This window comes from Ischnura elegans, chromosome 1 (assembly GCF_921293095.1).
Source record: "Ischnura elegans chromosome 1, ioIscEleg1.1, whole genome shotgun sequence".
NCBI classification, from domain to species: domain Eukaryota; kingdom Metazoa; phylum Arthropoda; class Insecta; order Odonata; family Coenagrionidae; genus Ischnura; species Ischnura elegans.
In genome coordinates, this window is record NC_060246.1 from 20,482,857 (window position 1) to 20,497,659 (window position 14,803).

At 39.4% G+C, this 14,803-nt stretch overlaps 1 protein-coding gene across 1 annotated transcript in view; it reads left to right on the top strand.

Moving 5' to 3' along the window:
- The first annotated feature begins 399 nt into the window (after positions 1-399).
- The window catches only part of LOC124160106 (doublesex- and mab-3-related transcription factor dmd-4), a 30,708-nt gene continuing 16,304 nt past the window's right edge, over positions 400-14,803 (top strand). The window contains exon 1 of the mRNA XM_046535855.1: positions 400-753. Coding sequence (XP_046391811.1) covers positions 559-753 — 195 coding nt within the window. The 5' untranslated portion in view covers positions 400-558. The remainder of the gene's footprint in view (positions 754-14,803) is intronic.

The following is a 14,803-nucleotide window of genomic DNA, read 5'->3' on the forward strand; positions in this document are numbered from 1 at the left end:
AGTAGAGAATCGTCCTTTCTTGAATTATACGCGAGCCTGAGGTGCAGTAGATGCTGTGTCCATTCCATGTCAGGAAAGGTATTTTGCTGACGGATGCCCAGGCGACTACTCTAAGGCGGGCGTTACGTGCCAATAGAATGAGGGCCCACCCGCAATCCCATGAGAGAATTGCAATCCTAAGGAGTGTGAGGTGCAGTGCAGTATGTGAGAGGGGGCGTGTGATAATAGCGGAAGGAGGCGCGAAGGGAGAGCGGTGGGCGTGGCCTGGTTCCCCATTGGTCCGAGAAAGGGCGTGGCTTGACTCTCCCCCGGGGGGGGGCGTGCCCCCTCCCCCGTCCTGCCCCCCCTGAACACTAACCAGCGAGTCGCCTCCAGTTCTCCGCGAGAGGGCGCCGACGGCCCTGGCCTCTTCTTCCATGTGTTGCACGGGCGAGTGACTTCCGGCCCTGCGTTCACCCTACCCTGCCCCCATATCAAGGACATCGGAATTGTGCAGCAGGGAGAGACGTATTCATTCCTAAGTGACATCCTAGGGGCCGTCAGAGCGTCTGCAGCAGCATGAACCCGTGCGTGGGCGCTTCGGGTGCGCACCCGACGACGGAGCGCGGCGCCCGCCGGCCCAAGTGCGCGCGGTGCCGCAACCACGGCACCATCTCGTGGCTCAAGGGGCACAAGAGGCACTGCCGCTTCCGGGACTGCGCATGCGCCAAGTGCAACCTCATCGCGGAACGGCAGCGCGTCATGGCCGCGCAGGTGAGTGCGGTCATTTCGATTCGAAGTGCAATCAGTGCGAGAATCATAGAGAGCCTCGATCATCGCATCTAATCCGAGTGCCTGAAGCCTGCAACTTCGGGCGTCGCGCAACTGGGCACGCTGCACCAGTATTCAATTGTGAGAGTTAGCGAATGAAATAGTCAAAGTACTAACTGCTGGATGGTATGATGATATTTGGAGTAGGCGACCGATAGCTGCGGTCATTTGCGCCATTTGACAATTGTGGGGAAGGATGGGCGGAAAGAAACCCGGCGTCGGCATTAGACTGCTCTCAACGAAAGGCGCCAAGGGGACCACGGCTTAATGCAACATCTTGACGGGTCGAGTGTTACAAGTAGCCTCCTTTAAAGTACTAAGGTGGGCACGAATATTACAAAGCAGGATCCCCAAGTCGGGCTCCAAATGTGTTGTCACAGACTGCGCATTTAAATGGGTTTTCGAAAGTCGCCGCTCGCGTCGCCGACGGACAAATTGATCCGAGTTTCACGGGGAAATAAGGTATAATTAGGGGTTTCGACCGAAACTTATACAAATGATGATGTGATGTATCAAATTCATTACTAATCAATGCTATTCCTCGCAATTACAAGCATAATAAAGCAAAATATTGGATAAAGGTGGATCGCATGGCACTCATCACCGCGCCGCGGACATTTTTGAAAACCGATTAAAATGCGACCGAAGCCGCAACAGAAATCAGCCTTTTATGTGATGAAATTGGGCCTCCTCTATGCCGTGGGGATCAGGCAGTCTCGGATTAGTCTACGCCACTGCCGGGATTTGAACACGGTTCCACGGGGTGAGAAGTCAACGTTCTAACCACCGCTTCAACCTGATACCTCCTCACTGTGCTGGCAATTCTACTGCCAAGCCTAGAAGGCCACGATTCTCCCCCGAAATGAGGGAAATAACGAGAAAATAAAATACCATATCCAGTGATACCTCTCTTTAGCGGAATTTCTCCGACCCGTCATTTTTTTCCGGATAAGACAGAATTCTAATTATAATAATAATAATAATAATAATAATTTTATTTCTGCTTGGTTACAGTGTAACATAGAAAACGTCATAGTGGACAAACAACACATGAGATAAAAAACATAAAGGACAGATGACAGTGGTACATATTTTAGCTTATTTTAGCATATTTTTTTTTACACAAGTCGTAGTACTCATCTAGTGAATAAATTGAATTTTGATATATAAGCGTTTTTAATTTGTGCTTGAATGAGTTGCTATTTTGGATTGCTTTGATATCTGGTGGTAGTAAGTTAAAAAGTTTGGCCCCTTTATGATATGGTCCTTCACTAGCAAGTTTAGATGACCTCGGTTCAATATGTATATCATGTTTTTGTCGTGTGTTTATTTGGTGTATTTGACAGTTTAGATCAAATGAGTTCAGGTTTTTTTTGACATACATTATTAAATTAAATACATACAAGGAAGTAAGAGGCATAATTTGTAAGGATTGAAAATGTGCTCTGCATGACTCCCTATAGGGTAGATTGAGAATAGCCCTGATAGCCTGTTTTTGTATTTTGAAAATTTTATGAGATTGATGTGAGCCACCCCAGAAAATAATTCCATATGACAGATGTGACTGAAAATTTGCATAATAGAGGCATTTTCTAATATCGATACTGGTACTTGTTTTTAGATATCTTAATTGAAAAAGAGTTTTATTTAGCTTAGAGGTAAGGGTTTCTATATGCATAGACCATTTCATTGTTGATTCAATATTTACTCCAAGAAAATTGAGGTTTTCAACAAATTTTAAATCATTTCCACATAATTTTACTGGAGGTGTTAGATCTCTGCCAAAATTAACACAGACTGTTTTTTGAACGTTTATGGCCATCATGTTATTTTGACACCAGTCTTCTAAACATTTCATTGTGGAACAAACTTTCTTTAGTAGATCAGATTTTTTATTGGACTCGATGAGAACATTTGTATCATCTGCAAATATTATAGTTTTTGCTTCTGGGACACTCTCAGGTAGGTCATTAATATACAAGAGGAACAACAGAGGCCCAAGAATGGAACCTTGCGGAACACCCATTTCAATAGCCCTTTCATCTGACTTGAATTCAGATCTGTAATTTGTGGAATTGTCAAGATGGGGGATTACAACCACTTGGGACCTTCCTTTGAGATAAGAATGGAACCATTTATTTGTATTACCTGTAATTCCATATTTAATTAGTTTTTGCAATAATAGATTATGATTTACTACATCAAATGCTTTAGAGAGGTCTAAGAAGACACCCAAGGATGATTTACCAGTGTCCATTGCACTTAAAACATTGGTAATAAGTTCATGAAGAGCTGTGGAAGTAGATTTGTTTTTTCTGAAACCATGTTGTTGTTTAGTGAGAACTGAATTTTTTTCCAAGAAATTTACAACACGTTTTTGCATTACTTTTTCAAAATCTTTTGAGAAGCCTGATAGCAAGCTTATAGGCCTGAAATTTGTTATATCCTTTGAATTTCCTTTTTTTGCAATGGAATTACCTTGCTTACCTTCAATCTTTTGGGAAAGCTACCCTCACTTAAGGAAAGATTAATGAGATAGACGAGGATTTTGCATATATAAGGAATGGAGAATTTAATTATTCTGTCTGGTACACCATCAATTCCTGCAGAGTTCTTATTTTCCATGGATTGACCAATTTGAATTATTTCTTTCTCTGTGACAGGAAAAAGGTAAAGTGAATGTAGTACCGTGTTATTAGGACTATTTCTTAAATTTCCATTTTTAATACACGAGACAGAATTTTTTGGAGCCTCAATAAAGTAGCGATTTAGGGTGTTTGCTATGTTATTTGGGTTAACTTGTATATCATCATTCACTAATAGCTGTATATTTTTTGCTTGACTATTATTATTTGTCTCCTTTTTTATTATCTGCCAAGTGGTTCTTGTAATATTTTTGGCACAGGCAAGAAGTTTATCATTTGAGGTTGACTTTGCTTTTTCCACGGTTTCTTTAAAATATTTACAAAAGTTTTTGTACGTAGTCTTATGTATATCACTGTCAGTGTTTTTGGCTAGAAGATATAACTCCCTTTTACGTTGACTCATATTTACAATTTCCCTAGTTAACCACAATTTTTTTTGATGGGTATCAGAAATGTTGTACCTTTTCACAGGAAAGTTGATATCAAAATAGTAAAGGAATTTGTCTAAAAATGCATCCATTTTTTCATCGAAGGAGTTGGCAGCATAGACTTCTTTCCATTGTTCATTTTTTAGATCATAGGCTAACAATTGCATTTGGTTATCATGGAAGCACCTTTTATAAGTGTAATACGGATTGTTTTTTACACCATTTTTTACATTAATATACAATGAGATACCCTTATGATCAGAAAAACCAGTATCAAATATATTTAACTCACAATTTTCCCTGAGAATATTTGTAATGATTTGATCTATAATGGATTTGCTAGTACTGGTAACCCTAGTGGGTTCAGTAGCAATAGCACTAGCCTGGAAGGAGTCTAAAACTGACAGAATTTGTTTAACTCTTTCACAATCGCCATTAAGAAAATTTACATTTAGATCTCCACACACCACAATATTATTTGCTTGTTTGTACAAGATGTCAAGTAAGTTATATAGATTATCGATAAAGACATTAAAATTTCCAGCTGGTGATCTATACAGGCACACAACAAATATTTTAGGTTTCAACAGCTGTATAATGGAAAATACAAAATCTTTCTCTATCACATTGATGTTATTTAGAGTAATATTTTTGATTTCTATGTCATTTTTAACAAATATACATGTCCCCCCATTTTTGAATTCATTTCTGCATGAAAAACTACCCAAATTATAGTTGCTGATGTTAATACAAGTTAGTTCATAGTGCCTGAGCCAATGTTCAGTAAAACATAAAATATCCATCTGATTTAATTCACTTTCTAAAAGAACATCGAGCTCTGTCAATTTGTTTTTTAGACTTTGAACATTTTGGTAAAACATCTTAAGAGTTTGTGTCTTTTCTTTTCTATCATCATCAATATGGTTGGATTTAAAATTGTCATCATCTGGCACTTTCTTTAGTTTCCCTGTTTTTGGCATAAGGAAATAACATTTTCAATATATTTACCTAGTAAAAAGGAACCTTTACGATTTAAGTGCACACCATCTTTTCCCAGGCAGTCAGATCCCACATACTTGTTTACCTCGCAGAACAGTGCTCCCAGAGTTTCACAAGCCCATCTTATATTACAGTTTACCTCATTTATGTATTGATTATTTACATATCTCCTGTGTATGATGGAATTCACTGCAATCAAGGACTTGGGAAATGTTTCTTTGGTCTTCCTGATGAGGCAGTACATTTCGCCTAAGATATCATCGGGGTTCTTGGATCTTGTCAGGTTGTTCGTTCCTACATGGAGGAAGATAGTTCTTGGGTGCTCATTTTCTTCATTAGGTTTCATATCTTGCAATTAACTCAAGGCCTGACAATTAAAAAAAGACCGTGAAAGTCATATCATTTCTATTGCATGCGTCGCCCTAAAAGGTTGGTTAGACTCAAATTCTACACGTAAACGAAATTATTATGAATTAATAAAAGAACAGCATCGCATAGTGGTCAAACTTGTGAACGAACGACACCTTCGTCTAGTTCCGTTTTAAGGATTTTTTGTAGGGAGGCTCATTTTAGGATTTATGTTTTCTTGCGGTAAAAGCTGTCCTTGGAATTGTTTTTTGTAATTCCGCTTAACCAAGATGCACGTGCCCGGGAATCAATTCCGTCTCCGCGTTAGACAGTTTCTGTTTAACAGAGGGCACCAAAGCACGTAAAACCCTAGTGCGACCGCATGGACCAACCATATTTTCCGCATAAGACAGGTTTCCGCCAAGCTCAAGTTCCGCTGAAGGCAGGTTTCACTGTACTAAAGTTAGTTTAATGAATCATGCGCAAAGTTGTGCAGTGATAATCCTATGAGCATAAAACTACGCGGATGAGCTGAAATGTAAAACATCATGGGGTAATATCCGGGAGGAGATCGATAGGGCAACATATAAATGATAGCGAGGATCCACTTAAAATCCCCGATATGAGGATCCGAAAACCAGGGACAGTTTTTCTGCCCGATTGACTGAGATTTGGAGAAAGCAAAAATACACCAAGGTTTGCACTCATTCTGAACAGAAATATCATTTTTTCAGTGTCTTTCCTTCTTCATATAATATCAGTGACGTATGTATTTTCCCAATTGATTCGCACCCCTGAAGACGAAACAAATTCTTTCAAAGTGGGTGTGGGGAGGCCATTGATGGTCTGTTCCTTTTGAGGGACGAATGGAGAAAGAATTATTACGATCCACTCCGATGCAGATAGCCGTTGTGCAGAAGCGAGGCAGTGGTCATTACCCGCGCTCCAAAGTTTGAATGGCAATCCACAAGACCACCTCCTAGTCGTTCCCCGTCGTCCCAATGCGTGCGTGGGTGCCGAAGTGGCCGTTTGACGGCGGTAGCAGACAGCGACATCTTCCCACCTCCTCGGCACGAGAGGGCGCCCATGGACCGAATTTCGCTTTTCCCGTCCACGGCAACCACTCTCCGCTCTCATGAGGGAGCGTCTAACTCTTTAACGCCCAATGTTGCTTCGAAGCAACATATATTTCAAGGAACAGAAATTCTTAGAGAATGAATGATATTAAGGCAGCTTTAATATTGCTTGAAAGCTGTATCTTAGGAGTTAATGTTTACGTCACAAGGTGATGCTTTGTGCAAATCTCGACTTAATAGGGTGCAATGAAATTAGGTATTCAGAACGATTGAAAATTTTCCCTGACATCCTTGCTAGAAATATTTTTTTGTCATTTAATATCGTTCAGTAATATTTTACGCAATATATTATTAAAATAAATGCTTGAATTTAATTATCACAAAAGATATAGGCTGGTGACACGATGACTATTACTTTTAAATTTGATCCGAAATTTGTGTTTCTGCAAAGCAACAACGGGTCTCCAAGGAACGATGGGTAAGCCTGTTGCATTTAGGAATTACAGATTAAGTATTTGGTGATTCTGTTGGCACATTCTTAATATTAAATCTCATTGAGTAAACGTGAAGGGGAGGCTATAGCCCCGCCATTGAGCCGAAACACGCACTAGATAAAATCGAAATTTTGGAGACTGCTACTTTGCACAAAAATATTTAGTTATGTTTTTCGATATATTTACCTACTTTAACGAACTGACATACAAAGTAAATCTAAACTTTTGGCCTATTTTACACGCTTTTGGTATGTTGAAACCCAGAGGTAAAATCAGAGAGGGGCTAGAGGGGGCTCTAGTCCCCCACCCAATGGGTATCAAATTTAGATAAAATAATTATTTCGTTCGAACCAACCCTACTGCTGGGAGGTTGCGCCACACTTGTACCTATCCTGGATCCGCTACTCTGGAGGTATTTTCTTTTACCTCTCCGTTGTGATTTCAGGCCCGAAAGAGTCAATCATTCAGAATCGCAGGTTGGCTTACTGAAGACCATTCTTCATCACCCAACGCAAGAGCGTACCCAGGATCATAACTATGGGGGTGGGCAAGCCATGGACTAGGGGGCGGCAAGCCATGAAATTATTTCCTTGAAAAAATAGTTTTATTTTAGTTACATATCTTACATTAATATATAATTTTTCGTGGGTTTAGAGAAAATTTCTTGAATACTTTCGTTTCAATTCAGTACTGATTTTGCTTAAAGACTTTTGCGATTTTTGCTTCTAAGGGGGGGGGGGCGCTGCCCCCCCCTTACCCCTCGCTGGGTACGCCCATGACCCAACGCTTGCAACAGGTCTTTAATCTTACTGTCTTTAGCGGTCAGCTTTTCGTGAGAGCCATATGGAAGGATTTTTTACAAAACGATCCTCGCTCAACGGGGGAAATTGTGTAATCTTTACTTTTTTATACAGAAAATACACTGGGGTTTATGTTAAGGCCTGGTTACACAGTACAGTAACACGTACAAGTTAATGTACGTTTGCGTGAATGATTTTGGTGTACCGGAACGGAACATGTACGAATGCATGAACCAAATAAGAACAGTTTCTATTTTCTGTGCATGCATTCGCACAAGTTGGGTGGTTACACGGTGGATTTTGGCGTTCATTCTCGCGTTCATACACCTAGACATTAACCCGTACATGTTAATGTACCGTGTAAACAGGCCTTTAGATATCTTTGTCCCCTTTGATCAAACTATCCGTACATTTACTGGTCTTTTCCCAGTTGCCACTCCTACCCCTGAACCAAGGGCCAGAGGAAGAGGACCTTGGTCTTTCTTGGTTCAGACACTGCTGCTCGATTTTGTCCTCTTTTTCAGAGATTTAATTAATCTTCTGATCCCTTTTATTTGTCGTCCTATGCGTCTTAAACTTAAAAAAATTGCTACTGGGCCTTGTAACGATTTATTCCTACCCCTTGATAGTATTTTTCGGTCTTTTTCTTTAAAATGTTTTTAATTGGCGCCATCGTACACATTTTCTTAACCTGTTACTAGCCTTATTTTACATATTGATCTCATATGCTTGATATTTAATATCTCGAATTTGTCCTTTCTTCCTTTTGTTAACGGATCAAACCAGGCGAAGGTGGCATGTAGCCAATTTGAAATAAATGAAATAAATACAGCCAGTAGTTAGATTTATAGATTTTGTCCTGTTAGGAGTTGTTTCTATCTTTTGGGAATCGTTGTGTTTCCTTTTGCTTTTTTCTTCCTCAGTATGATTAATAATTTATCCGCCCCCGAGTCTGAGGAGAGGTCTTCTGATTTGATGTCGACGTAGATTCACAACTCATTTTATTTCCATTGGGAACATGCGAAGGAATATGTTCCCCTAAAGATTGCGTCCATTTATGTACCATTTCCGGTTCCATTGTTGATTCGTGAGTTCGCCCAAGTGTGATCAGTTACCGCCGTATCCAAGCTTTCCTTGGCGAGCGCTAGATTCCGACTTGCCGTTTGCTGTTATATTTCAGCTTCAAATAATTTTGTCTCTTCCGCATATGACATGGTGGCAATAGACTTCTTATAGATGCAACATTAGCGTCATAGAATTATGATCAGTTTGTGAATAAAATTTCCAAATCGCATTTTCTGAGTCGTTTATTTAAGGGTTGGACTCAGTAGTAGCGTCATTGCGAATAACTGACAGAAGGCATGAATATCCTAATGACTGGGGAGGTTACATTGCTAGCTAGCCGCCATGCTTTATATTTTATATCATAACGCTACTAATATGATACACCATAAGTGTATCGGTATGAGGCAAAATTTCATTTGAGTTCTAGGTGTAATCTGCATATTTTCTACACATTGAAAACCATCACCATTGAGTATTTATGAATTTTCAAATTTATCAGTGCAATCGTAAAAAGAAATAGCCTGTAAAATCCATTTATTTTGCATAGCACAGGAAAATAAGATACCAGAGAAGAGCATAATTTGAAGGGATTGCTTTTAAATTGTTACGAAAATACTAGGGTCCCTTCTGTCGCCTTTATTCTTGGAAATTTTCTAAGTGATGCCAGGAAATCAAGCCTAGCTTTCATTTTTCCCTTGCGTTGTTTGCTGTCGCCACGTTTTCGCATTCGCATACCGTTTTCCTTGAATGCAAACTTTGCTAGCCCTCATTCGAGGTTGCCTAATTTATTTCGCGGAAGGAAATGATGGTTGGAATTACGACCGATAACGAATGATTGGAAATTATTGTTATTTTTTATTTATCGATCCATGTATCAGCTTCTAATACAAATGCCCTGAAAATCAATCGGAGCCTTCACTAATTATTATTTGATGTTAATAAAATATGTATAAATTTAATGGAATTACGGGGAATAGTTGACTCAGCGATTAACATATTTTATCATAAAAGATGAAATATCTTCATTGGTTTTCTTTTGAGTACTCATTTTGATCTATGAAATAGAAAATTGCTCTTCTTTTTTCAATTTTTTCGTCGATCGACTTGCAGCCTCCTACTTCCTTTTGTTTTATGCATCAAAGCTGAAGTTTTTCAACTCCTATTATTTCTCCTTCTGAGAGCATTTTGAAAGGATGGTTCTGTGAAGCTTAGCGCATTTCTTTGGTTTAAAATTCAACTGATTTATCACCCTTTGCACGTTTAACATTTCCCAAGTTTGCACACGAAAAGAGCCTTTCTTCCATTTTCTTAAACGGCATTTATTCACCCATGATAATGTTTCCATCATTTTTGTTCTTTTTCAATTTTCTTCCATCCTCTATAATTCAACCCTAATCGGACTCTAGTATGTTAATTAAAGCTTGAAATTATATTCACATTATTTTAATCCCGTTTCCAATTGTTTTCATATCACAACAGCAACTGTTACCAATCCAGTCCTCCACCCGTAGTTACTGGAAAGTATTTAGAATGATCTACTGAAATTTTGAACCTTATTTGTATCCTTGTAGTATGTATTTCAATTATTCACTTGATTCGCCCGCATTTTCTTGCGTTTATTACTCCTTGGCTCGATTTTAAGTGTTTATGCGATCTCACGTTCGTCAAATTTTTTTCTCTCTCAGGAATTTGTTAAATATTCGGGTCCATTTTATATAATATAAACTTTTATATGAACTTAGTAAGTTGCTTTAAGGCTTCGTTATAATTTTTTGTTTATCAAGAGTCTTGAAATATAACGAGCATCATATCGCTTTCTACGATATAATGCTCAGTTGTATTGTACGATTTTACCACTCAAGTACTCTTGAGATCCAGGGTACGATTTAAACTATTTATCTCTCGAAAGATAATAACGCGAAGCCGGCTTAGGGAGGTTGGTATGGAAATGAAGTAGGTATATGCGAAAATTTCATTGGGATTTATCATTTGTCTTGACCGAGACACGAATCCATCTCTCCCGAATTCGCAGCAACCAGTGGAGAAGGCATCTTATTTTTTCCTGCGGAATTTTCATGGATTAAGGGAACAAAAAAGTTCATTCTGACTGACATTCAATGCTACAAGACAGCTAGCATGTTTTTGCGAATAGCACCCACATTCCCGAGGCTTTAGCAGGGACTTTAGGAATGGTTGGGCGTTCAAACGTCGGCATTATCCAAGGAAATAATCGCGGGCTAGCCAGCGGCATAGCTTAACGGAGTCACTCGCAAGCGCAAATGATGTGCGTGAAATTCCGCTGGGGAAAATCATTTCCCAGAAATGTCAGTACGTCTTTGGCTCCATGAATAACAGATGACGCAGTTTCGTTCACTTCGCCGAGGTGAGGAGGATCAACGCGAAACATCTTGCTTTCGAAGGGATGGCTGTGGACCCCCGCCGGGATTGAGCCTGGTTTGGTAGAGAGTCTGGTTACTTTGCGTACTTAGAAAATGTCAACTCTCTCGATCTCATAACCGCACCGAAGCACAGTGGTCTGAAATCGGAAAAAGCCGGACAAAAGTCCAAAATGGCTTTTTTGAGATAGAGACTTATGCTATGCAACGCGGGACCTTGAGGCTCGGTGACTGCGGTCGATTTATCAAGAAGATTTATTTATTTTTTCAGAATTTAATTCTTAAAAATCGTCATTTGAAGCATGGCACATAGTCAGAATTGACCTAAAACACTATTACCAGCATAATGGATCGATAGACTTGACCGTTTAACGATTTACACTAGTGAAAATAGTAAGAATTAGATTTTTATCCGAACCATTCTACGTTTAAGAAGTATGCTTCGGATATTGAATTATTGTTAAGAGATTAAGTCGGCATGCGAAAGAGAGAGAGAGTGAAATAAACAGTTTCTGGGAAAGGTAACAACCAATGCTCTTTGTCCCTACCCTCCCTTTTCAATCCTCGCCGAGGAGGGTCGTGCGGAAAGGGGCGTTTTATGACCACACAAGGCCTTTAACGGTATTTAACGGGTCCTTCCAGTTGTTTTTCCTTTTTAATGTCATCATATACTGGGGGGATGTTTAACGGAAAAGAAAAGAATAATTTTTTATCTTTGAATTCATAATTTCATTATTATATGACATTGGTAAATAAATATTTAACTTGATTTTGGCAAATTTCACTTTCCATTTTCCGTTTTTATAAAGTTCTAAAACTATTTGCTAAATCCGTAATGGAATATTTCAATTAAAAACAATATAGCATTAATGGAATACCAATCATTAGCTAAAAGTTACAAATTAAATCAATTTGGAGTCATAAATAACAATATATAAGGGATACATATTTCGGAAGTCACCTCTAGCATCGCTTTTTTTTGAGGTTTTAGATCGTATTTTTTCATTAACGATATTTCAACTTTCAATCCTCGGATGAACTTATTTCGTCACTGGTGTCTGAGAACTTTTCTTCAATGTCATCAAAAATCAGCACATCTCTTAAATCTTTTGGCATTTCCTTTGGTCTCCTCCGAGTTGATGTCAGGGTAGAGGAAAAAAATGCATCAGACGTTAAAAGCAGTCTTTTGAATAAATCGTCGTTTGTGGCCTCTCTGGAGTGCTTCCTGCTGAATCACAGGCGGAATTTGCGGGTTACCTTATTCCGAGCATTTAGTGGCTCTTCTGAAAGTTGTCGCAAGGGACAGTGCTGTAGTTGGGAAAAAAATTTAGGCGGTACTCACCAAAATTTGCCAACAGCTGAACATGTATTATGCATCTGACCGCGATTGAAATGCGAAACTCCAACTCTTATATTAGTTCAAAGTTGTGCCACGAGATAACTCTGAACAAGTAAATTATAATTTCCGATATTTTCTTTCTGAAATCCGATGGAAAATTTACAGTAGGGCTACTTTTTACAGATTTAAAAAGGTAGTTTAACCGGTACGCTTATAACGAGTTTGGATTTTAGGGGGTACGCCGTACCGGCCCGTGCCGGCCCAACTACAGCACTGCCAAGGAAACAATCCCCCATTTGGCAATGGAATGCATTACATTTAGAATAATTATAGATAAGATCTTGAATGAAGCCATTGAAACAAGAATCGAAAATAATAAAATGAATAGAAACGCGGGTTTCAACCTCAGCAAAACATGGAATCCCATGATCAAAAGAATGAGCAAGCTGAGAGGAGGAAGACAACCTAAAACTGACCAATCAAAGACGAATTGACCGCCCCAAATGCCCGGCAATAACCATGTCCATCATTCGCCCTGAAGACGATGGCAGAGAAGGCCATTGAAACGTTGGCAGATTTGTCCATCTTGACCCGGTTGATCTCCCGAGAAGACTTCATTAACAGAAGGTGATTGTTCAGATCAAATGACAGTTTGGTGGGAGGGGAGTGAGTATTCAGGTGATTATAATGTTAAATATTCGATAAATAGAACAATATGAATGAATAAATAACGGCTTTAAAAATACCGAGTCCAACTCACTCTAAGTTCCAAAAAATACAATGCATAGTAAACTCTGCCGTGCTTTACATCTTCAGTTCAAGAAGTAATGCAAAAATGACTAACAACAAAAAACAAAAATTAAAGAAACAGATATGGAAATCATATATTATTATAATTATCCACATATAGGGGAACCCGGGGCGGAACGGGGTAAGTGATTTTTAAGTGCGAAAAAAGCGGAAATATCTATAACTAGTCCAGATTAGTGTTGCTTAAATTTAAGTAACACCAATATAAACTAGATATAGTTTTTTCCGCTTGCGCAGCACGTTTTTTCGCAATTAAAAATAATCATTTACTCCGTTCCACCCCGGGTTCCCCTATATCGAAATAATGGAGACAACATTTCAGCAAAAATTCTATTAACGATAGTATTCATTCCAATAGTGGTGGGTTGCCCGGAGAAACGAATGTATACATTCCTCATCACATGCCTCTACCATAACAGCTCCCACCTCAGGGTTACTTGACATTTCATGATATTTCAAATTACCATATTTACTATTATTCATTTTGAAACAGGTTTTACCAGAGAAGGGAAAAATCGCTTTTATTATTCACCCTTATCGATTAATTTGTTTTAGAATGTACTTCCGGAAGCATATCTGATTAAAGTAGGAATTTATTGCTTTCCAGCACTGTGCTACCTGCACTGCGAAGGTGTTGCTGTAGGCTGGATATACCAAGAGGAATAAATATGATCATTGAAATCTGAGGAGGACGCAAGCCTCCCTCTCAGCAAATCATATTTTGTCCCTTTTGTGACGAATCACTCATTTAAGACTTCAGCTCACTCATTCACTCAGCGATGCAACCCGAAAGTTGGTTTGCAAAGGTGAGGGTAGAGTTCTCCTCGAGCTAAGGCGCAGGCATGTGTAGATCACAAATTCAGAGTAGGGGGCCAATTTAATCCCCTGGACCACTTCTGACTTCGAGGTTTTTTTTTATTTGGGGCGTCCTAATGCTTAACCCGGAATTCGAACCCGAGACCCTTCCATCAGCAGCGAGATACTGGATTACAAAATGGATTAAACTAAAAAATTTCTCTGAACTCTGGGGGGGTTATCCCCCAAACCCCCCCTCCCTCGCTGCGCCACTGGTGGAGTAGGTTTGTGGCCAACTAAAAGTGCCAAAAAAAATGTGTTTCATATGAGTATATTTTTTCCTGTGTCCAAACGGCCCTTACTTTATGAATATGCTTCGTACAAAGGAGAAAGCTGTTAGCGAGAAATTGCGAGCGTAGACTTGTTTCTTTACGTATAAAACACAATATTATTCGTGATTCATTCTGCGGTTGCGTCAGCATTTTCTTTGGCGTTCTTTTTGGCTTCTATGTAGTCGGCGCTCTCTCTCGCTTCAAACGAATGAGTTCCGAAAAAAACTCCCTCGAACTAAAATCGTTGGTTCACTGGTTTATTTGCCGCTGATCGAATGTGAATCCTCTCCCGGGGCGGCGACTGCTCGCCAGCGCTTTAATCATATCGTCCACTTTCCCGGGAAGCGAAAGAAATGAACTGGAATGTTGCGTGGGAGAAGGCTTCTAGTCTCCTCCGAATTTTTTGAAAGTGAACCAACTGACTTGAAATTCAGTGGATAGTTGCCCATCACAAAAGCATAATTCG